Source organism: Melopsittacus undulatus, chromosome 2 (assembly GCF_012275295.1).
Source record: "Melopsittacus undulatus isolate bMelUnd1 chromosome 2, bMelUnd1.mat.Z, whole genome shotgun sequence".
NCBI lineage: Eukaryota > Metazoa > Chordata > Aves > Psittaciformes > Psittaculidae > Melopsittacus > Melopsittacus undulatus.
Genome location: NC_047528.1, coordinates 58,583,859 through 58,609,466, shown reverse-complemented (window position 1 = coordinate 58,609,466; position 25,608 = coordinate 58,583,859). Strand labels below are relative to the sequence as shown.

General features: G+C 39.7%; 1 protein-coding gene across 2 annotated transcripts in view; it reads left to right on the top strand.

The window, feature by feature from the left end:
- Positions 1 to 25,608, top strand: part of COL4A1 (collagen type IV alpha 1 chain) — a 123,278-nt gene that overhangs the window by 46,325 nt on the left and 51,345 nt on the right. For both annotated transcript variants that reach the window (XM_031045573.2, XM_034060207.1), the window contains exons 2-8: positions 3,970 to 4,020; positions 21,947 to 22,036; positions 22,127 to 22,171; positions 23,740 to 23,784; positions 23,888 to 23,950; positions 24,052 to 24,105; positions 24,251 to 24,277. In XM_031045573.2, the coding sequence (XP_030901433.1) occupies positions 3,970 to 4,020; positions 21,947 to 22,036; positions 22,127 to 22,171; positions 23,740 to 23,784; positions 23,888 to 23,950; positions 24,052 to 24,105; positions 24,251 to 24,277 (375 nt within the window). The remainder of the gene's footprint in view (positions 1 to 3,969; positions 4,021 to 21,946; positions 22,037 to 22,126; positions 22,172 to 23,739; positions 23,785 to 23,887; positions 23,951 to 24,051; positions 24,106 to 24,250; positions 24,278 to 25,608) is intronic.

The window sequence follows — 25,608 nt, the reverse complement described above, 5'->3', positions numbered from 1 at the left end:
AGCCTCCAGAAATGGTGCATTTCCAAATACGGCAGTTGTTTCCCTCCTAGGCTACTCATCTGGCTGTTCCAAGCTGTAGTCCTCTAATGCCAGGAAAGTAGCTAGACATGGAAAAACAGGACAAAACGCAACAAAACTCTGCAGCTACGATCTGACAGATGTCTTACAGGCTGCATTGCAGTGCAGTTTCTTCGTTTTGCTGCAACAACTATTAGAAGCCTTCTCAGCTCTGTCACTGAAAGGGCTTAGTAACCCTAAAGCTCTGTACGTGATTCATGGAAGTTAGAGGTCTGGGTTGGGGTGCCCATTCATTAGGTGCACTTTTTTTTTAACTAGAAGTTAATATGATAGTAAATGAATTGATGTTCTTTAGGCAAACACTCGGTCTTCATGTAGCACATTTGTATGCACAATGTTGAAGGGACATAATCTTTTTATAGTTTAATACTGATTTGCTAGCATGATTCACTCAGCTTATCAGTTGCAGACAGTCTGGGAGAATGAAACAGAACGGAAATGCTTGTCAAAAAATGAAGCCATTAGTATCACTAAAATGAGCTTCTGCTACTGGGCTGAGTGATATTTTGTGGGTGTAATAAGATAAAATCAATTTGTTCAAGTATTATATGAGAGGCTAGCCTGTGGTGTAAGGAAGCTATGGCTATTTGAAAAATGCTAGCCTAGCATGTAAAATAGGTGAGGCATCACGGTGCACCTACCCAAAATCTTTGGATTACTCTGTAATTGCCTTCTAGACAAGGGATAAGGAGCCTGCCTTTTCACACCTTGCCTGCCCCTGCCCCTCCCCCCTATCCCCTACCACCCATCAGATTACACTTCCTGCTCAGCAACATTCTCTCCAGTGTCTTTCTGGGGAAGACACTGTTTCAAAGAGGGTGTCTGGGAGATAGGACAAAACTCTTTCTCTCCATTTGTCTCATTATTTCTAGTCATGTATGGCAAGAAATCATGAAATTAATTCTTCATAACATGAAATTGATTTTAAATCATAGACGTTTAGAAATAAGCAATAATTTTTGCATAGTTTCATCTTACTTACCTTGTGACTTACAGTCAGTGATAGTGGGAGATGATGTTAGTGTAAAATAAAGGCAGAGTTTTGTAGGGCAGGTGGCCTGTTCTGGCATAGCAGGCTACAGCACTTGCCTGCACATTGGGCCTTGTGCAGCTGTGGTCCCTGATGCTCAGTACCTTCTTGTCTTCCTTGTCTTTGGTTATTCTGAGACTTAAGAAACAGTAAAAATAGAATATTACAGTGTCATTTTTGGAAGCACAGAAAGAGACGGAAAAGCCCAAGTCCATTCTTCTGGCCATGCTAAACTTAAGAACAAACCCCCACTTAAAAATAAATAACAGCAGGCTTTTTTTTTTTTTTTTAAACAGTGCATGCTAAATAACAGGCTGAAGGAAATATGTGGGGATTAACTTGAAAACAGATGTTTATAATGATTCAATGACGTATTTTAATTACATTCCCAGATGCAATTAAAACAGACTTCTTCTGAATTTAAGGGATGTGTTGATAAAACTGATAACATTCTACATGATGCTGAAGGAGGAAGAATGAGCTGCAAGCATGAGTCCTCCAGCCATGATCTTATCAGGTCTGAAAAACTAAGAGAGGTCACACTGGGTCATTTCTTTAAACGGGAGGCTCAATGTTTTTCCAGGCATAACCATGTAACTGCAAGAAGTAAAGTTGATTATTCAGTGGGTGGCACTTTTCCCTTCTGGTCAGTACTGAGTTGGCATTGCAGCATGAGTTGGCATCATTTTCTGGTCTAATTCTCTTTCTGCAGTAAATAATAAATTTTCATCTTTCTGTGCATTTGTAATATAACATGGCAAAGTGCTAATGTAAGGGAGAAAATGTGGCTATTTTTATGTGAATGCGGAGAAAGTTTGACTTCAAACAACAAATTCGGTGGATCTACATTTAAAAGAAAAGTATCTCAGCAAAAGCAACATTTTTTTTCAGGAGCTGGTACCTTAGTTTTATCGGACAGTCTTCAATATTTTTTTCTTTATGAATGTTGCTACATTATGTAACTTTCTGGAGTGATGATGTTTATTGGTCTCTCATTGGAGGTTTTCCAAATTCAGAATATATTAGGCATATTTTTTCTCAATTTCCCATAAATACTGAGGTCTCAGTAGGCTGTGGAGCCTGCAGGTGTGGAGGGACAGGTGACCAGCATCTGTGTTGAGAGCTGACTGAAGAAGTGCTGTCCCTGACTGCTTCCTGTTAATGGCTTAATGAAACTGCTGAATTATCTTGTGTTTAGTTGGTGCAATATTCAGTGATATAAATATTTTGTTTGTTTTCCTCCCAGCTGGTTTCTGAGGGGCATGACAATAGCAAAAGCAGTAGAATGCTGAGTTACTCACCAGTTGCTTCATGATTATGAGGAGGAAAAGTGGGGGGTAGCCCAGGTGTACTTAAGTGCACAGAAATACTTGGTAACACAAATGACTGAAAGCTTTTACACTTGGATCAGTTAATCTGACTTCTCTCAGATGTAACCTTTCATGTTTTGCAAAAAAATAATGTGTGTTTTTTGTTGTCATTGAAGTCATAGAATCATAGTATCATTTGGGTTGGAAGGGACCTTAAAGGTCATCTAGTTCCCAGCCCTCTGTCTTGGTCAGGGACACCTTCCACTAGACCAGGTTGCTCAAGGTCCTACACAGCCTGGCCTTTGAACATTTTCAGGGATGGGGCACCCACAATTTCTCTGGACAGCCTGTTCCAGTATCAAGTTTATCTAGTGTAGAAAACCCATGAGGTGGTGCTGTTATAAGGAAAGGCTTTCAGAAAACAAGGATCTCTATAGTGTCTAATGGAGAATAATTTGGACTGATTATGTTTTTATTGATGTTTTCTATGCATTCTCCTACTGCAATGAATGTGCTTTTACTTAGTGGAAGGTTTCCTATCATAATGACAATTGCAATTAGTCATTATAGAGAGCAGGAAAGGAAAAAAGATCACTTAAAATGTGATAGATGCAAGAAATAGGACCAGAACCCTGGTGTTAGATATTGCCTGTCCAGTAAACAACATTAACAACTGCCTCAATATCTACTATTTGCCACTAGGAGCAGTTTGCTCTCTGAGGGGCTGCAGTTTGACTTGATGTCATAAAGTATGTCCATGCATACTTCTTGATATAGTTTACTGTGGTAATTATGCCATTATTTAACTTCCTGTAAAAAATACTTTTTTTCTTATCTGAAGGTTGGCAATTACTAAAAAAAAGAAATAGTAAATCAATATTAAGAAATTTCATGGTAAAAAAAGCAATGGGTCTAGATGGGTTTTATATTTGGAAAAGAAACACAAAACATATTCTTCAGGTTTGATATTTTTCTTAAGCATCGAAGATGAATCATGCGCTGCAGCTTCACCATCCCTCTATCCTCAAAGCAATGGCAGATATTTATTGAGCTTAAGTATTTATGCAGAATGCAAGCCATTTATTAACAGAGACCTAAGAGATGCTTCTACGGTTGAATTGATTTTGTTTTAAATATTCTGTTGGGCTTTGAATGTGTGACTGTAGTGTCCTAGAGGAGAACCTACTTCTTTTAAATTGAGACATTCGTATTGCTAGATGCAGAGTACGTATGTATTCTATAAAAATAAGTTATTTTTTAAAATGGTGACCCTGAAGACAATGGTTTAGAAGTAATATAAGTTTTCTATGGTTAAGAACTATAGCAGGCATTTTTCTTCTTTACAAAGGCATCTCTTACTGAATGTGGTATGAAATCGGAAGAGTACATCTATATAAATCTAACAGTGTTGCATTGGGCTTAAGTGATCATTTGCCATGCTGACCAGCCTTGCACTTAGCATGGTACTGGTGACATTCCTGGCTTATTGTGGTATGTTCTGCCTGTCATCCAGTTCAGACAATTAATTCTCAACTTCTCTTTCATTTTCAGGGTTGTTCTGGCTGTGGAAAATGTGACTGCAGTGGAGTAAAAGGGCAAAAGGTGAGTAAGTCAGCTCTTTCTGCTTCATTATCTTGCTTATTTAAACCACACAGTGTATGATCTAGTGGGAGGCAGGTGAGCCATTGGTTTCAGTGAACACTCTGACACCGATCACTACCAAGGCCAGGCTACATGCCCTTCAGCAGGATTTCTGAAAAGCAGCCAGCTCTGTGTCTGCAGCAGCAGAGGGCAGGAGGACCAGGGGTGGGAAACAGATGAAAACTCTTGCTGTGGGGTGAAGCTCCTAGTCCAGTGCTTGGCTGTGTCTTCCCTTTTTCCACATTTAGTGGGATGCTAACCTGGCAATCTCACCTTTCCTAAACCTCACCTCCAGTCTTTTCAGTGGATAGCAGGGTTGACATCCTGAGCACCTCTGGAAGCAATGCTAGCAGTTCAGTTGCAAAATGCTCCCCTTAATGAGTAGTGCAGCTTGCTCTCCAGGAAGTCTGTGATGCATCAGAAGCAACTCACCCTGACCAGAGTTAGGCCTGGGAGGCAATGACCTGGAATAGGAAGAAGTAGGTTAATAATCAACTTAAATACAGAAAAGTGTTGCATGTCAAGTTAAAAAATAAAATACTTAAAACTTTTTGACAGAACCTTGCAAATGAGTTTTAAAACTCCCATTCAGCCATCCAAACATTCTGTGTGTGAAACAGAAAAGGCACTTTAGAGGCTTCTTTTAAAGTAGTAAGAGTGAAGGAAAAATACAGTGTACTTAAGCATTCCATGAATTCCCCCTGTAAATTACCTGCTTTTGTAAATAGCATAGACATTCAATCACTCTCCTTATCTTTTCCAATTTTGCTGTAGAGATTTCAATCTGCAATGTGTTCTGTTGTGCATGCACATGTATTGTATTATTTACCATTATAAATTAGTGCAATCCAGAGGTTTTATCATCCTGTGATTGCAGTGGGAACATTTGAGGTAAGTTGTTTAGGTCAGTCAAAGGAGTGCTTTGAAGATGTGGGGGTTTTGTTTGTTTTTTGTTTTGGGGTTTTTAAATAAAGGTACAGCTGGTGTTCTACATTGTCTCACATGGGATAGCTGCATATTTACTGCTGAAGGTTTGTTGTTGGCTTTTCTTTAGTGTTTTCTAGAACAAGAAATATAAATTACTTAATTGGAGACCCAAGCAAAGATAATTTTCTTTGTAACAGAACATGGATTAATTCATGAGACAGATGAAAAGAGATTCAAAATTTCTTTTAGACGTTTTCATGGCCCACTAGTATCTGTTTAATAAAAAGCAGCTATATATTAAAAATAAATAGCGCAAAAATTTGGGAAAGTTCTGGAACTTTGAATTTATTCCGTGATATCTTGATCTTGTTTTTCAGTAACAAGTACAAATAAATCATTGTAGAATGAGAGAGAGATTACGTTATAACTCTCTTGTTGAAAGCCATTAGTTTTCAGTTCTCAGAGTATGCCAGCATCTTGTAACTAGATAATTTAAAAAAAATTGTGGTTTGGGGAAATAATTTGGCTTCATTTATTTCTGGCTGAAATCATGACTCTTTGCTATAGCCGTTGCTGGCATTTTTTGTTTGCATAGTCCAGAGTCTCAAAAAGTTCTCCTTGAAGTAAATAGATCCTTCCCTGATAGCCAAAAACTACCTCAGATTAATGTAGGCTATTTTAAAATGTGGAATAGAGAAAATATCAGTCCATAGCAACAGAAGTCACAGTAAGTTCCATATTTCATGCAAACTTGTCCAGCAAGTCAGTGTACGCCTTGCCCTTCCTAATGGATTTCCATCAAAAACTTCTCTAGCTTTAAATGTGTGTGTAATGGTATATTTACTTATTTTCAGACTGTGTAGGAAATTTAATTATTGACATTAGAGACATTTAGACAGGTGAATGAATAGTTATACCTATAAAACAATATTCAAGGAAGGTATTTGAAGGTCTTTTGGAGTGAATTTAAAATTAACTTGATTCAGATAATAATGCTTGCTCATTATGTTAACATGCTGAGGCTTTCAAATGCTTACTTCTGATTTTGAACAGAAAACCGAGTTTAATTTAAAACCATCTGCCCCCACCTTTGTTTCATCCTAGTGCACCTTTTCATCCAATTCTTTGCATTTAGTGCCTTTTGGAATAAGGACAGCCTGGTACCCAGTCCCAGGCCTGAAGACAGAAGTTGGTGAGGAAAGCAGGGCAAGCATCCTTCCTGCTTGCCACTGAAATATTTCTAGAAATGGTTTTTCCACCCAATGCATTTGTTTTGAAACATATCTCTGTAAACACAGTTTCCATTAATGAGCACATCAGTATTGGTACTTGCTACCTCAGAAATATGCATAAATGTTGCTTAATCAGAGAGGGACAGATTAGAAGGACTGGTCCTTGCCAAGATCCAGGCCAGAAGAGGGCCGCCATGCCCAGCTGTTCTGGGTACCCCAGGAGACCACATTAGGGAACATCTGCTCTCCACTTCTCATGTAGCCACTTGCGTGGGAAGTGTATATCCATCCTGCCCAACACTATCCCCAGCCAGCATGTTGCCCACACTGGAAACCCTTTTGATCTGTCTTCCATGTTGTGCAGAACTGCACAAATGCTGAAGGGCCTTTTCCAATCCACCCACACTCTTCAGCAACGTAACCACACTAGTTCACACCATGGGAGGTTCAGGAGCTGCGGAAGTGGGTGCTGGGTTTACCCTTTAATGCCTTAATTGTTAACATCTGCAGATACATTTCTTTCCACACACAGTGTGGGAAGAAGTTCCAGACCCTATGAATTGGGGGTGGGATTTAATTAAAATACATTTGGCCAAATAATCATATTAATGATCTCACCACAAAGTGCTGAAAATAGTATTTGACTTAAAAGCTGTTAAATTCCCAAGAAATATTGCCCGTCAGTGTTTCAGACATGGAAGAGTAAGTTATATTGCTGTATTTTTCTCTCTCATTTGAGAATCATTTAGTCAATATGACCATATGGATGGCTGTATTTAGAACACATTCAAGTGTGTTCTCTCATTAGACTGTTTCCATGAAAATTGTATCTCTATGCCAAACTCCTTTAAAATGACTCATACTTTATCAGGGGCATATAATTGGCAAAGTCTAAGGGTTTTTCATCCCTTTCAGAAAATTTCAGAAAGTGAGTGTAATTGGAACAGATGGTTCTTATCCCATAAAGCCTTTATTATTACACTGAACATCAGACTGTTATTTTAAGCTATATAGTGTCAAGTATCACATATTTACTGAACAATAGGTGCAGAAATTTTAGAAAAACATAATATTGCTAAAATAATAAATAATACCTTGGTGTTTTCCATTAGGTAGATTAGCCGAAAATCTTCATTAGTTTCCTCTTACACTTTTTATTTGGTTTTCTGCATAATAACTTGACTGTTCTTTCCAACTTCACTACAAGGGTGAGAGTGTGCGCTTACAGCCCAGAAAGCCAACCGTATCCTGGGCTGCATCAAAAAGAGCATGACCAGCAGGTCAAAGGAGGTGATCCTGCCCCTCTACTCTGCTCTTGTGAGACCTCACCTGGAGTATTGTGTGCAGTTCTGGTGTCCTCAGCATAAAAAGGACATGGAACTGTTGGAACAAGTCCAGAGGAGGCCACGAGGATGATCAGGGGACTGGAGCACCTCCCATATGAAGACAGGCTGAGAAAGTTGGGGCTGTTCAGCCTGGAGAAGAGAAGGCTGCGTGGAGACCTCATAGCAGCCTTCCAGTATCTGAAGGGGGCCTACAGGGTTGCTGGTGAGGGACTCTTCATTAGGGACTATAGTGATAGGACAAGGGGTAACAGGTTAAAACTTAAACAGGGGAAGTTTAGATTGGATGTAAGGAAGAAGCTCTTTATTGTAGAGGGTGATGAGGCACTGGAATGGGTTGCCCAGGGAAGATGTGAATGTTCCGTCCCTGGCAGTGTTCAAGGCCAGGTTGGATGAAGCCTTGGGTGATATGGTTTAGTGTGAGGTGTCCCTTCCCATGGCAGGGGGGTTGGAACTAGATGATCTTGAGGTCCTTTCCAGTCCTAACTATTCTATGATTCTATGATTCTATGATCTGTTTGAACTGGTTAGTTTTGAATGCTTGCCTATGTTTTACTGAGTTACTCAGAAGCAGGCAGAAGCTGTATTTTCTCTTTTATGCCTATCTAGATTTTGAGAACAATTTCAAGCAGCTGTGGAGATAAGAAGTGCTAGCCAGTAATGTGTGTAGAAAAAGCATGTTAAGCATTTAATTATCATTTAGAACAAAGACTTTATAGAGCTGAGTAACATTCTCCATGCACTGACTTTTCCCAGGAATGTTCATTCTTTCATTCATGACCATTTGCACTCATTTTACTCTGTATCATAAACATGTATAAAGAGAGGCAACATTGGAACTTTGCTGTAAATAAACCAGAATGATTAATCTTCTAACACTTATCAGTTAGAATGCATTGAAGCATTAGTCTTCATCCTTTAATATAAATATCTTACGATGATTCCCCTGTCTCAGCTTTCAGTTACCCATTGAAAGTTCAAGTCACAAAAATGTCAAATGTGATTTTGTCACTGGACATGAAATATTTCACTTAAAAAAATTTATATCTGCTGGGACATTCTGGAAGAAAATGGAAAATAAGAATAGAATTAACTCATGTAACTGCTGATTTTGACATTTTTGGTATGAGATGTAAGAAAACTTGAGCAAATAATTTTATACTGGCATATTTTTGTTTGCCTAGTGCCTTGTTCTGAGGCTCTGTCTGTATTATTATACCTACATAAGAATTACTTCTGTTTCCCTTGATGAGCACATCATCCCTGTGTGGATTGACTGCACTGGCTGCGGAAGTACACAGACTCACTTTGCTTGAGGTGTTTTTGGGCCTGGCAGCCAGGTAGCTCTGTTACTGGCTTAGACTGACAGTTACTATGACGCCTCTGTGGTCCCCCATTAACAGGATGAGTCTTTTCTCTCCTGTGCAATTCTACAATCTTGAAAGTCATGCATGATTTTCCTGTCTGCAGGGGATTGTGCAATGGTGAGTTGACTGTTCCAGTGGGCGGTATCCCTATATATTTGGTTTGGCTTAGGTTTTTTTAAGGTTTACCAGATTGGGAAGGTCTTCAAGGCTTTTCCAGTCATTTTAGGTATCAAAAGATAGAGCAAAAATATTTATGATGTTCATGAGTTAAACCAATAGAAAAACCCTTGTTAGAGAGAAATTCTGACAGTCAATGGGATAATCACTATTAAGTGATTCTGAGTTTCCTTTATTATATAGTAAAGGGCAACAAATCAGTTCCTTTAGTGGAGCGAATCAATAATCGCTAGATCTGTACTTTTCATATTCAACCAATGCTAGCAGCATCAACACTCTTTTTTACCAAGAATGTTGAGTTTTCAGTACTTTCCATTGGTGTACTGTTTGGTTTCAATAAGCTCTTCTATAGTTTTGCTCAATGTTTCTATTTACGTGGCTGCTGTGGGAACTTAATGTCATTTCCAGCACTTGTTCATGCACAAGTTGGAAAGACTATGAACTGAGGACACTAAGGAAACTACCATTAAGTAATATACTCCAGAAAAGGACATAAAGTTAACAAGAAGGATAACAGGCAATGTGGGAGGAAAGATTGTGTTTGCAGCTTTAGTTTGCAGCTAATAGATAACATGAAATCATCTAATAATTCCTAAAGGGGGAAATTAGAAGACTGTAATAAAATAAGCAAAGATATTGATCACTTGCAGATCTGATGTTCTACAAGGATACTTGTGGCTTTTATTTTTGAAAATTAGGCCATTGTCACAATGTTTATGTCAGTTCTGCAGTGACATTAATATATTTTTATTGATTTGCCCTTCATGCACAGAAAAATAATGCGTTTAATTCAAATCATGGAAAAAGGATATCTATGTTTCATGAAGAAAATATGTAAATAATGCTGTTATTCTTGAAAAGAATGAGATGTCAAAAGACCTTGAATTATATTGAGTGGAATATGCTAAGTATTGGAAGTTTTCTGCACTTCCCCAACTGTAAACTGCAAAGTGAATCCATCAGATTTTCTTAGTTTAAAGTTGTCACTGGGACCATTTGTCTCAGTTGTCCAAATAGGACTGAATGTCTGTAGCAACATTTTCTATATTAAGACGTATTTTTGCACTCAGTACAGTATGTATCTTTGTTTAACACAAACTAGTGGATTACACTGATGAATTTACCTCTTTGGAAAGAGTGCTATAAAAGCAGATATCCCAGTAATACTGTGTGATGGGGTATGCTCATATTTAGTTTTCAGAGCTGACTTCTAAAGGTTTTCACAAAATGGTATGTCAGTTGGCATAATATGATCTTTTAAGCAGCTTTTAAGTTGCCAGATGCGTATCTTTGCTTCTACAGATATTGGTATAATAAGCTCAGGCATTTCTTCATGAAACAAAACATGCTTTCTGACCTCACAGAGTTTGATTTTACATTTGTACAACTGTTCTATATGTCTTCATTATGGTTTCTTGAAGGATTACAAGGCCTTGTTTTGATCGGAAACATGTAAGCCTCTAATGAAGTCAGTAAAGTTTCCCAAATGTGAGATCAAAGCAAGATGAGAAAAGACCTGTAGGTCGCCACTTCCCTGAAATCTGCATGCTCTGTAAGTGGAGCTGCTACAATCCCTATGCAATACCCATGTGTAGTTTGGAATCTTCCCAAATTTAAAATTCTGTTCATGCAAACAGAATCACGCTTCCATTATATACCAGCTACACAGTGAGCCTTAAACTTACGTTGCAGCATGCAGTTTTTTTGTATCTGGTTGTATGCATGACAGCACCTGCAGTCTGTATTTGTACATTGTTCATCTTACTGCCCACTAATGTTCTGTGATACTGACAGGTTTTTGTGGGTGTAGATTACAGGTCTGGGACAGCAAATGGCATAGCAATGGGTATAGCAATAGCAACATTTTGTATTTTATCCCTCAGGCTCCTTTAAATCATTCTGCAATTCAATTTATATTGTGTTTGCTGGGGATCTCAGACCAAACCAGCTATTATAATTGATGGCTCAATGTGATATGTCAGTTCCTACACAAGAACTTAATACTTGAGGCACTTAATAATCAGTCTTTGCCTACATTTTCTCTGTAGTAGTATTGACAAGAATTATAGATAACATAGCAAAGAAAGTTCACCTAAATGGTGAAAATAATTATTAGCTTTCAGTAGCAGGCAAAATGTTCTTCTATATCATCTTTAACAGGAGAAGAAAAGCAAAATTAAGGTGAAGCCAAGGGACAAGCAACTTAAGACTCCCATCTGGAAAATCATGTTTCTGTCCCTTAGAAGGTTCAACTGTAACTGGAAAGGCAAAACCTACCCATAAATTTCATAGCTGTTAAAGAAAGCGTGTGTCAGCTTCCACTGCAGTTCATTTGCAACATTTTAAAATGCTTTTATATGCCAATAAAAGTAATTCTTACCAAGGTTTGTATCAAAGTTAAAGTATGCACAGTTAAAGTAAATACTGAGTTGAGTGGGTGAACACAGGCACTGGCATCAAATCGGATGTCTTTTCAGTCTTTTCTCATTTGACACTATTACTGACTGTGAAAAGATGGAACGAAACTATTTCATGGGTAGCTAGCAGAATACTAAAAGCCTTGAGGAGGTTTGGTAACCCTTAGTTTTGTTAGAACAGTTTGCTTGCCTACCAAGCAAAGATGCTGCAGAACTACAGAACAAATGGGTTTAATGGAAGAGAAGGACTCTAGCACAAAGGGGCAGTCTGAAGTGCCCTCTGACTCCAGTGTCAGCAGTTGAGTGAAGGGAAGAATACCAAAGGTTGGTACTGTGGAGCAATGAACAGAGAAGCCAGTGCTGTATGCAGCACCTATAGTGAGATCTGTGAGTTGAGGATGCAATTACAGATCTTCAACTCAAACTTCCTTTCTGTCTGAAAGTGCGGAGATGGAAGCTGCAGGTCCAGTAGAAACACACACATCTTCATGAAACTCCCCCAGAGGGATCTCTTTAGGAAGTTTTAGTTATTAAATGCAATGAATTTATAGTGATGCCAGTGTGTGGGAACTGAGGGACACTGCTCACCTCAGGAAATAAATGGAAAAGGTAGCATTTGTAAAAGTGAAATTCTCCAGATGCAGACAAAGTACAAGCTTTTGATTGCAAGATTGTCTCTGCACCTTACCTCTCCTTGGGCAGGAAGGGCCGGGAGGATCCGGATGCCGGTGCTGGTGGCGCTGGGGGGAAGACCTGAGCCGTTTGGCTCGTATCATGCTTCGTCCCGCAGCTGTGTCACTTCCCCGCTGGCTCCTCTGGGTGGCAGTCAGACATCACGGGATTCCTGTTCTCTGGCGGGCATCCTTGCCTTTTTTTTTTTCTCTTTTGTTCTTGTTTGTTTTTTTTTTTCCTTTTTAATCAAAAAAAGAAAACCTTAATGCCACTTGCTAAGCAGGAGATCAGCTTCTGCTTGGAATTTACTGAAAATGATGCTGCAGCAATATCCTGCACAATAACAAACTAAGGAAAATACTTGTTTTCATTAATGATTACTGCATCCTTGTTAACTTAATTGATTTAGGCTGAACAAGCCTGGATGTACTACCAAAAAAAATTATATTGTAGTGTCTGTTCTGCAGTGGATCTGATTGAGTAAAGAGACTCTAGAGATTAAAGTGAAGAAACAATGATTTACACTTCCGAGGTACAATGTTATCTGCCTTCTGGTATTTTCATAGAATCATAGAATCCCACAGTCCTTTAGATTGGAAAGGACCTTTAAAATCATTGAGTTCAACTGTAAACCTAATACTGTGAAGTCCACCATTAAACCATGTCCCTAAGCACTACATGTACAAGTCATTTAAATACCTCCCGGGATGGTGACTCCACCACTGCCCTGGGAAGCCTGTTCCAATGCTTGACAATCCTTCCAGAAAAGAATTTCTTCCTCATATCCCATATAAACCTCCTCTGGTGCAACTTGAGGCTGTTTCTTCCTATCTTATGGCTTGTTACTTGGGAGAAGAGACCGATGTGCAGTTGTAGAGGGTGATGATCAGCAGCCAGAATATTTCCTCTAGCTTTTTCAGGAAGCAACTCTTCTGCAACATTCAAAATATTTAAAACTTTAGAAGTGCCATTTCTAACCTAACCCCCCCAAACAGCTAGAATATTACTGTCTCAAATAGTACTGTCTGTCATGTACTCTCTTAAGTTATGAGCTACTTCATTATGAGAACTTTATTGCCGTCTGTACTGTCCAGGACCAGCTGCCCATGTTTTTACTATTTATGGAAGAGATTACTTGCTGTAAATATGTCCATGACAGACCTTTGCCAAGAGAATAAAACTTGCATGTAACGTCACATTTCATTCCAGGTCTAGGGTCTGAACAAAAATAAAGTAAAAAAACCTGAAAAGATCAAGACCTTTTTTTTTCTTTCCTTGCTGTTTCATCTTTAAATGTGAGCCTTTAAACAGTGCCAAATGCAAACAAATGCTAAATAATTTTCACTAATGAATAAGGAAGGGCGTGGAGCATTTTTACCTCTTATATCCTTGGACCTTCAACACTGGAAGTGATTTAACACAATGTGCAATAAAACAAAGGAAGAGTTACTCAGACGTAATGAGTTCAACAGATGATTAGAAGGGGTGGGAAATATAGCACCCTTTTGATCCAACCTGTCTCCTTGAAACCTCCCCTTCTCTTACATTTTTTTGAGGTTCTTCTGTTCCCCAGGGTGGCTCTAAATGGTGGGGAGGAGTCTCCTTGACCCAATCTGATTAAAAGAGAAAAAAAGGTTTGGAAAACCCCATGTGTACCTTTGGTAAAAGGTTTGCATGACTTCCTCCTGAAACATCATGAAAGCTGTATTTTTATTTTTACCTTTTTCCTAAAAAATCAAGAAAAAATTAAACATAAAGACAATGAACCACGTGCCTTAGAGTTACCTTACCAGGCTTTGTGTAAGCAGACTTCCACAGCTGAAAATAAAGTTCACCGCTCTTCTGTTGGCTTTTGCTGTCTGTTAGTATTGTCTTCATGTTTGTCCTTCATATACCATATCTTCAGCCTTGCTTTGAGGTAGACTACTCCTGGCTTATAAAATGTTCACACTAGGGGTTATACATGCTATCATTTGTGAGTGACTGAAAAGTGCATGTGCCTCACTAAACTTCAGTCAGTTTTTCTTCTTTTTTTTTTTTTTGTAATGAAGGGAAAACAAACAAAATATTTTTTTTTCTCTAAGTAGAGACACGTTTCTCCTCAGCATCCTGGCTACTTCTGGATCTGTAACCATTTGTCTACACTGGAATCAAATATCACATAAAAAGTATGTCAGCCAAAGACACTCACATGTAAGGAAACACTGGGAGCTTAAGTGTGTACATGGCTCAGGAAGTCCTAAAAAGTGAAATTTGGGCACCTCTGTTGATGAAACTGACTACTGCAGTTGGAAAATGAAGAATAACTATGGGGTGAGCAGAAGAGGAATTAGATGAAGGAAGCTTGGTAAATTATGTAGGGAGGGGCCATTACTTATAGCTGGTTTAACTGAAATTGTAAAATGCTGTTAAGCAACCAGTTGCTTGACTCTAGTTAAATGAAGGCTGAGTGTGTAGCCATGACTGACTTCTGCATGTTGATTTTACTTCCCTTATTTTACTTATCTTTCATCTTCTAAATCAAATTCACACACTGTATATCCACCCATTTACTTGCACACCAACTAAACACATACATACTGATATGTAGCGAAGTGGATAATCAAAGATTGTTATTTCTATTTTTATACTCCTGGGAAGCACTTGGCAGCTTTCTAAGGAATGCTCTGTGCAGCCATGAGGTGACACTGAGGTATGTTTTCAGCCTAAGCATTCTTTTGTATTTAGGAGGCAGAGGGACAGGCTCAGTCCCTGAACTGTAAACTTGAACTGCTTTCTAATTAAATGTTTATACAGATAGACTCACTATTTTGGGGTTCATTTTGTATGAAGCTGCACAGATTCCCCAGTGTTGTAAACTCACGAGGCCCAGGAAAGACACTTTCGTAGTAGGAAGTGTAATCTTTTCAGGGAGTGGGAGACCAGAGCTGGGTGAGATGCCATCATTCGGTGATCAAGAGTATGGCTTCTGCCCCTCTGTATGGGCATTGGCTTTTGCACCATTAAGTCATTGCTTCTCAGCGTTCCCACCTTGAAGTGCAGCCTGAGAGTTGATTTAACTGACTGAAGGAGTCCCATGAGTGAAGGTCACCAGGGAGGGAGCAAAGGGAGAAGGAGAGGGCACAACTAGCACCATAGCAGAGCTATGACTGGAGAGTGCTGTTCCCCGGCAGCTGTTGGACTAGCTCTTTGTCAGTATCTGCTGTGTCTGTGTGTAAAAGAGAGCAACCCTCTTAATGCTTGAAGTTGTTCAGGGGACTCATCCAGCCCACAGCTGGCCTGACTGTGGAGCTGTGCAGGTGATGTAGAACTGTCAGGGCGGCTCCTTCTTTTAGTCTTGCCAAAAAGGTTGGACTCATGTTTCCATGCAAGTGAGTTTTCTCGGATGCTTCCTGGCAATGCAAGAATCCAGATTTTGCTGAGCCTCCCTGCTCTTCCCCAAGCCCTCACACCCCCTGACCCCCTTTTCTACTCTGCATACTGTCAGGAACACAGTCCCAGAGCTTCTGGGTGAGCCAATATGTTTACAGAACTCCTACACAGATTCTTTGCATGTCTTCATAGTTATGTTTATGTACTTAGTTACTCGTTACTTGTGTAGCTCCAGAATTATGTAGCTATAGCACAGATAGACTGTAGTGCTGAAGGATGTGCTGTCGGAATTTTGTAATGTTAAAGTATCCATAGTGCATTTGAGGACACTCTTGCTCTCTGAGCATATAGCAGTACTTCTGTTTGACTGATATCCACTTCACACTTTCAATAAAATACTGAAAATGGTAAGTGCAGCTGAGGACAAACAGATGATAGTTACTGTACGTGTTTATTTTAATCCTGAGAGATATTCAGGGCCAGTGCTCCCTCTGGCGGTTAAAAATACTGCTTTAATAAAGAATAGAATATTGCCCTCCTGTGTCTTCACCGATGTAACACTGAACCAATTACAATTCTGTAACACATGCTTAAAAGAGTGTGGAGAAATACAGTGACTTTGAGTGAGCTACTCGGATCACACAATGGTGTTTCCCACTGTGCAGTGTAATTACTGGTTTAACACCTCAAAGCCAATTCACTTCAGTGCTTGCAGTTATATCAGCTGAAGGAACAAATACAGAGCCTGTATTCACTTCTCATGTGGCTTGGGATAGTCTGGGTAGAAACCACGTATTGCCTTGCAAGGCTGTTGTGAATCTCTGTAGATTTTATAAGGTTATACTGGAGCATCAAGGCATGATGAACGATTTGGATGGTGGGTTTTCTTGTCAACAGTTGCATCTATGTCTGAAACTAACGTCTTTCAAAAGCAATGTTTGAGACTCTTTGTAAAATCAGATTTGAGGAGAAAAATCAGAAAAGAATGCTGAATTTGCAGGTCCTGTTTCTCTCTTTGGAAACTGCATCCTCAGTTTTCATCTTGAAGCAGTTGCATTTCTTTGGCACGCATACTCTTGGTGGCATTTCAGTTCAATGAACATTAGGTTTTGGGAAGAGGGGAGCATGTGTGTTTGTGAGAGAGGAAGTCTATGCTTATAACAATGTTGGAGTCAGCGGGAACATTGGTCTGAAGATGGCTCTCCAGCAAGGTCAAGCGTTTGTTGGCTCCCAGCTCAGCTTCTCTTGCAGCGAAGGCACAGCTGAGGAGTTCTGGTGGATGAACTCCAACAAACCCCACTGCGCTGGTGTGAGAAGCTGCTCTCACTGCCTTTCCACCCTGTGTCCTGCATTGCTATGTCCTCCTTGCATCAGCTGCCTGGCCTGGTGAGGTCCTCAGCTCACCAAGGCCAGAGCAAGCTTACTAGCTAAAGGAAAGTGAGTAAATTTAGTGACCTGAACTGGTGCAGTGGAGACTGAGGGAGTTGTACCAGGTGATGTAAAGAACAGAATTAGAATTATTAAAGAAGAATAGCACCATGCCTTTAAAAGAAGAGCTACCTTTGCTTGGTAGATCAGCTCAGCTGCTTTGTGGCATCTCTCCGTAAGACTTTCATGCCTTTTCAGCTGAAGGGCAGGCACATGCTTGTCCTGCTGTCTCAGCTTCAGGGCTATTGCTGGAAGTGGCAAATGAAACATCTTTCAGATGGCTTCAGGAAGATCTGCACATTGTTATTCACCATATGCCTGAGTCTCTGGAGAGCCTGGAAACATTATATTCATATGGGCCCAGACACCCTGTGAGCCCACACTATCTAAAATCTCCCAGTCCTGCAGGCCCTAAGCAAAATAATAGCAGAAATAATTTATCATGGGATGGTGATTGTTTCCTCCCCCCCCAGCACTTCATTTATTACAGCTGAATCTTCCGAAACTGCTTACTTATGTGACTCTCTTGCTTAGCAATCTGCAGTTGTTCCATGTGTCAAACAGCATTTCAGGGCAAATTTGAAAGGGTAGGTGCCAGAAAAAATACCAGCCCATGCTGTTATGCTCTTAACAGGTTCACCCCTGTTTAGAAGTCCATTCAGTTGCTTTCAGTTTGAACTATATCTAATGCAAAGGCATTTGGGTATGTTTCACAAAAGCCAGGTTAATACGGGCATCTTGCTTACTAAATGAGTGCAACAGTGACTGAGTGCTTGCTGTCTTTTTATGTAGCACCTCCACATTTTCAGCAGCTGGGTGGCAGAATATTAATTTTTGTGAGCTGAGTAATGAATTCTCCTTTGTGCTTTCTGACAGTTTGTATTGAATCAGCAGAGGTACAGATGACTTGGTTACATCTGTTTTAATTTTTGAGTCTCATGAATTGATTTGTAAGAAGCAGAAGCTCTTTCAACATCACTTGCCAAGATTTCGCAGCTGTGAATACTGGAACTTGAACAGTACATAGCCGTTGCAGTCAGAGTCTTGTGTTCTTCATGCATCACAGCTAGAAATCTCAGTGCTGAGGGAAAAATAAGTGGGTAGCAGCGGTGATCTGGTGCTTGCCAATTTATTCTGTGTGGATGCTTAATGAGTAGCAGCATAAATGTAGTGCAAACACTAGCTCTTGGGCTGCTTGATTGGAACAAAGTGAAGAAAAGAGCTGGGCAAGCAAGCAGGGAAAGGATGCTGCTCAAGTATTTCCTTGCAATGCAAGGCATCTTCAGGACATGCTTATGTCTGTATTGCACAGCATAATAAGCAATAGCTTCATCTGAGCTTGAAGTTCCAAGTAAGGTACTGGGTAGGAAAGCAGCAGTGCAAATGTTGCTGCCTCAGTGATCTCTGCGGGCTAATCTAACCATTGACAGTAGGATACATGGAGCTCTGTGTTCACATGCATCTCTACAGCTACTAGATGGTCGTTTCTGTACTCTCTTGTTTAGTGTAGATACTTAGAGACTCATAGAATTTTACTGTAATTTAGTGTAGTTTCACTGATGCCAAGAAACGTCTTATGGTGGAAGTTCATGCTAACTGGAGCAGGACTACTGAAATAAGACCTTTGTTCATTAGCAATACTTTACTTACAAGTTTTGACACACTGGTTTTCTAAGACTGCTACAAAGAGGCCGTCTGCTACCTGGACTAAAGAAAGGGACTGGAATCCAGGGGACATCCCTAGATCTGTTACAGGGTTGTGGTGAAATAGGGTGTCATAACTTCTCTAAGTTTCTATGAATGACATGGAGAGGTAAGGTCCCATTAACTGTATAGCCTGGGACTGCACAAGTTTGGGCTACTTATTCAATACTTACTTTGGACTGGTTACTCAAACTTACTTTGCAGTAAAATGAAATGGGAAGGCAGAGTAGAGGGAGAGGTGTAAGCAGTATGAAAGTCCATGTTCCCCTGTTAGAATAACTGACTAAGGTTGCAGGTTGCATGCAGGGAGGGCTCCAGCAGCTTTCACACACACAGTCACCTTTATGTTTCCTTACTTCCCTATGGCTAATCAGAGGCAAAAAGATGAGCTCAGCTCTAGTATGAGAAACCATGAGTCTGCAGTATTTGGGACAGCACAGCCCTCCACAAGCTCAGAAGTTATGCTCTCCAGGCCTTGGGATGTGTAGTAGCTTGATTGGATGTTCAGAAGTCCTGGACAAATAGCCAGTTATTTTTATTTTTGGCTAAGCAGTTCAAGTCAGTAAAGTAAAATGTTTCTAGGGAAACCTGGATGTATCTCTGCTCAGAGCGACTTGGTATAGTCTCAGCTCTGCTCCCGCAGCTGTGTTTTACCCCTCAGACAGGGCAGCCTGGGAGGTTGAAGACAGCCTTGAGAGAACTGACTCTAGTTGCCTTGGAAGCCCAAGTTTGAGTTAACCTCCTTGGCAAGCTGAAGTGGTCATTACCTTAGTGAGTGATTTACAGGCATGTTAAGGCCCTTTTGCAGTGCCAGAACAGTCTTAAGGGAGCCTTAGACTAAGTGAAAATCCGATCTGTAAACCACAGTTTTATCTTTCTTTAAGAATGGAAGAAAGCATATTTCCCTGTGTTTTGTTCGAAGTGTGTTGAAATCCACTGAACTCCTGACTATAGAAAGTATTAGTTGAGCTACACATGACTCATTTTCTCTGTGGGTGTCAAAATGATCAAATGATCTTGTTTTCATTTGCACATATTGTGCTTTTCTTCAGTAATGGAAAATCCTGTTCTATATACTTGAGTGTCTTCTTCCTCCTTAGTCCATCTCCCAGCAGGTCATGGGAGCAAGTGCCCAGGGTTCAGTGTGAAATCATGGTCTGAAGTGAGACAGCATCTGATTTTGTAGAAATACTCTTGTTCGTGCAGTGCCAATTAGCAAGCCAAAGTGTGGGTTTAAGAACCTCAGTTATCTGTTTACTATTTCAAATAGCCTTCAGATTTCTAATTACTTAAACACTTATCCTGGATCCTAATACATTCTTCCTTAAAATCTTATTCAAAACAGTTTGTTACTTTAGAACTTGGACTTTGTACTTCTTACAGCTGACCTAGAAATGTATTTCTTCAGCTGTTCTGCTGTTTGCTTTGTTTTGCTGTGTTTTGTGGTCTAACATACTGCCTCCTACTTGGGTTACTAGAAAACTTTATTCTCAACCATGACAAGGAATACTGGAGAGTAAAGAGAGGAGACCATGTCATTTTGGCACTTAAGGGAAAAGCTGCTTGTTTGCCTCAGAAAATACCTTTTTTACTGAAAAATGTATTTTTGTAGGAGGAAGGGAAGCAGCAACAGATTCTTTTCCTGGCAGGATTGTTTAATAAATGAGTGCTATTTTGATTTCACTTTCTCATGTTCTTATCAACTCAGTTATAGTTTTCTCCCCTCTTTTCCTCCTAGGCTCTGCTCATATCTGTCAATCACCTCTCTTCTCCTCTGTCTCTTCGTCATCTTAACAAAATCCTTGACAAGGAGCTAAAAACAACATCAACCCAATAACTCTCATCTTCCAAACTGTAACTTGCACCATGTCTGTGGGTCATCACTCAGTTTTCTCTGCCTGTATAATACAACCTTTTCTTCGCAAGATGCCTGTTATACCTACTTGAGAAGTGAGCTCTCCAAGACTTAGATGTTCTTCTTTTCTTGTGTGCTAAGTCCTCAGGTGACCCCTGCAAGTTACCAGCATATTTCTGGGAATCTCTGTCCTGAGCAAATAGGAGAAACGTTTTTTGCTATTTACTATCCTAAAATCCAAATACTCAATTAGCAAATAGCAATCTTATTTCTCTCATTGTGTTGCAGAAAATACTTAAATATTTGTGTAGTTCCCTTTTGTTTTGAACCCTGTTGATTTTATTTTCCTGTTTGTATGCTTTGAAAATTGGTCTATGTTTTGAATTTATAAACTATTAACAGGTGCCATGTTTTTTTCAACTTGTATACCTTTTTTTTTTTGCAGTCGCTCACTAATATTTTATTTGTCTAATGTTCCCACATTTTCGGGCAGTATGAATTGTTTCTTCCTGTTTCACACCACCTAGAAAGGACAACTCTGATTACTTCCCACATGGAACATTTAGCTTTTGATTTGCTTGATTTGCTGTTTTCAGGCTCCCCTAAGTGCAGACTTTGCAGCTTTTATTCAGGCAATGTTTCTCTTGGTTTCACTGGGAGCTCAAGTATAGTGAATGCATAATAGCTGAAATATTGATCTAGAATGTGGATTTTATGCCTCTAGTTTTGTCTAATTTAAATACCGTTAGAGACAGCACAGAAAACTCAGATGTCTCATACAGCATTAAAGAAGAACCTAAAGGGTGACACATACAATCTGTAAGTTCAGCTTCTTGGGAAGATCCTGTATCTTAAAGCACTCTGAACCACCCTGAAATTCAAGAATAAGTGACAAGCCTGGTCTCCTAAATCTATTGTTGTGAATGATGTATTAGAAGGGAAGTCATATTGGTATTTATACAGTAGTGACTGAACATTGATATTTGTGGTTTTCAGGAATTTAATTGCTGATTTGGGGTGTTAGATTTTCTACCAGGATTTGGTGGTATATCTGCAGACAGATCTTATTAGAGGGAAAGTGTCCTTCCTGATCCCATGGGAATAAACATGTTATGAACAAGAGCTATTTGGGGAGACAGAAAAAAGGTTTCATTGACATTCAAAGAGTGTTTTTTTATTGTGCCATACTCAGGTTCTGCCAACCTATTACTGAACCAGAAATATTTCTTTGTTTATAATAATCCTTCTTTCAAATACCAACATGAAATGTTTGCTGTCACGTGTAGATTCTTACCACCTATCAGGTTTCTTGAGCACAGAAATGGGGAGTATGTGGGTTGCTTGAAGAAGTGGATTTGGTTGTTAGTTGCTAATGAGTTTTCTACTTCCCCAGGGAGAAAGAGGCTTGCCGGGACTACAGGGTGTGATTGGGTTTCCTGGAATGCAAGGACCTGAAGGTCCCCCTGGGCCACCAGGGCTTAAGGTAAGAGCTTAAGCTTTAGTATTTAAAACACTCAGATTTCTCTAAATTGTTGTCCCTAAGAAAGACAAAGCTATCTCTTTCCCTTTGCAGGGTGATACTGGAGAACCAGGACTGCCAGGAACAAAGGGAACAAGGGTGAGTTCTGCCTTTTTTGCAGTTCTGCTCTCTATGTGTTTATCTCTTTAACTTTCCATGACTGCCTTCAAGATAGGGTTAGTCTTTTCTTTGAGTTAATGACATCCTCTTGTGCTGCACAATAATTTCAATATTCTTGCATTTGCCTTTGAAGTTCTTTCTGTACTGGGCATTCAGTACCTTTGCCCATTTGCATTTTCACCATGTGCTTACCACTGCATGCACAGCACGTTCAGTATGTCTTGGATATCTTTCTGACATACCAAGAAGCTTTTTTACAGCTTGAATATGAACCGACCTTATTATCTCATGCAAAATTCTTCTTTATATTTGCCATCTAAACTCCTTCAAGCACTCCAGCAGAGAAGCTGACACACCCATGAACATATAACATGTTAAAAATATTCATAATGTGCAGAGCCTGATTAAAGCCAGGGACAAAGGACTCTTGACTTTGCTAGAAGAGGCTCTTAATATACCTGTCACCTTCCTGTTGTCATTTCTGTTTAATGTGGCACTTACATAACACTTATTTTAGCACATTTTATTAACCAGGGCCATGTCTTTTGGGGTTTTCTGATGTGCCAGCCTTGTTCTGAGCATTTTCACGTTTCATAATGTGATGGTGAAAGAGATTCAAATGATCTAACCAGTAATGATGCATACATTTTCAGCTATATCACCTTATCCACAGATTTTCAAAATGCTGTCTCAGTTTTGTTCTGCATTTGCCTGAGTTGCTGCAGCACATAGATTTTATTGAACCAACTGCCATTTCTGAACTATTTCAGAGAGGTTATTCTGCTAGATCAAGAAATCCTTATTTCAATCCATGATGTTCATGATACCCCGGGGTATCCTGGATTTTATTGTAAATTTGGCATCTCCTGACAAATGTGTTTGTGTACTACAGTGCAAGTAGAGACTGTATTTTACCGATTACAAAGTTCTGGAAGATGCCAATATTCTGTCTGAGCACAGGATTCCCATACATTTTTTCGGCTGCATAAGACATGTATTAGAAAATACTGCATGATTAAATAAACTGGTAAGATGAAAATGATGTGCCAAGTCAGACTCCTGATTCATTGCACTGAAAAGCTGTTCAAGGAGAGAGCTATCTCAACCCAGTAAGCTCTTTGAGAATAAGGATGAGTTGCTACACTAATGTGGAGTATGAAAATAGAGAAGCGTTTTACAGTGTGTTAACAACCTCTTCTGCTATGAAGAGGTGCTTACAGTAAATTTCATTTTGGAAATGCTGGTTGTAAGAAGACAGCACCTCTGCATTCCTTTCTATCTGTACATAAGGCCCTGGTCCAGTTCCTGTTGAAGGAAATCCATACTGCTGCTTAAAAAGTTAAAGAAATATAAAGAGTTGTTTTCAGTTATTGATTACTTAGTTGCCATGTTTGAGAGGTTTTAAAGATTAGAGCTATATTGTCAAGGAAATTTAAAAGAAACTTACTGTATTTTTACTGTCACCACTGGAGATGAGACTTGAGCTGCAGCTTCTCATTGGTGTTTTATGGGTTTGCTATTTCAGTTTATGTTTTTGTCAATTGCAGGGTCCCCCAGGAGTATCAGGCTTCCCAGGAAACCCAGGCCTTCCTGTATGTATGAAGTATTTTTACAAAGAACTTCAAAGTTCTAATTGTAGCATCTGAGCTGGATTATTGCTAATATTGCTATTTTCTTTACTTCCTTTTCATGTAGGGCATTCCTGGACAAGATGGCCCTCCTGGTCCACCTGGCATTCCAGGATGTAATGGCACGAAGGTGACATTTACATATGTTTACAACAGCGTCTCTGTTTTGAAATAAAAACATCTCTCAAGCATATGTTCCCTAAACAAAACCAATTTCTCTGTTCCCCTTAGGGTGAAAGAGGTCCTGTAGGTCCCCCAGGTTTACCAGGGCTGACTGGGAGCATAGTAAGTAGAGTCTTCCATGCCTCATTCACTTGTTTCAACCCTTATTCTTGAAATGCAAATAGAGCTATATGAAAAGCTATAGAGTATAAGATGTAAAATATACAATACTGAGGAACAATAATACCAAATATGTCTTTTTTCACAGGGACCCCCAGGACCTCCTGGAATGAAGGTACATTTTACTCTGTGTTGATATCCTGCTTTTAACAATAAGAATTAGGGTGAACTCTACACCCTTGAAGACTAGGAGTCCTTACTTAAGGACTGAAAAAATATACCACCATGTTTCATTTTGTGCTCTGTTCTGCAGTCCCACTAAACAAAGACAGCGGAGAGACCTCCACTTAATAATAATTGAATGTATGTGTTGTTCCATGCAGATCTGCAGTGTGTGTCACATAGATTACAACAGGAAAAAGTAGTACATATCATGAATTATGTGTAAATGGTATGTGTAAACTAGCTAACTAGGTATCTGAATGCATTTTGTGAGCAGGAAAATGAAATACTGGATGTCAGCAGAGAGCTTTAAAACAGACACAATTTGGAACTGTGAGCTAAATGTGAAACTAAATGTAATCATGAATTTGTAACGGCATGGCTACCTGAAGTTGTAAAATGCTCTTTCCTATTTATCTCACATGGGAAGAAACTACTTTAGTTTATAAGCACAAGACTCAAATGTTTCTTTCCTAAGCATGTATGCATAGCTATGCAACTCATGAAAAAAAATCACAGTGTTGAAACTTTGTACAAAAATGAAGGAAGAAAGGGTTCTTTTGCTGTAAAAAGAAGAAACATAAAAGAGTGGATAATGGTCAGAATAGTTTTCTAAACTAAGACAAAGTGAATTCCTTTTTGGAAGAAAGAGAATGCCATAAATGGCTTTTATGTCAAAATATGGTATAAGACTAAAAATCTTAGCCAGGAAAGGGGATTGTGAGGTTACTGCTTCTCTCAGCAGCCAGGTCAGATATTCCAGTTGTGTGGTGACACTGTAGTAGTGGTAGATTTGGTGGGAAAATCTTTACTATTACCCATTCCGGTGTAGGAAATTAAGGTATGAATGTAGATTTGGTACTGTGTCGTGGTTTAAACAAAATCCACACAGCTTGTGCACTCACTCCCCCCCCTCGCTCCCCCAAGTCCCGGAGAGTTAGGAAGGAGAATCCAAAAAACGTAGCCCCCACGGGTTGAGATAAGAACGGTTTAATTGCTAAGGCACAACACAAATCACTACTGCCATTACTACTACAAATAATAATGATAAAGCCAATAACAAGTGAAAAGAATACAACACCCCACCAGCCACCGACCCATAACTCACTCCACCCTGACTGACTGAGCACCGCGTGCTCCCTCCTCCATTTTCCTCCAGAGCTCCACCCCTCCAGCTCTCTCTCCCAGTTGCATCCTGGGCATCACGTGGTATGGTATGGAATACCTCATTGGCTAGCCTGGGTCAGGTGTCCTGTCTCTCCTTCCTCCCGGCCTCCCCTCCTC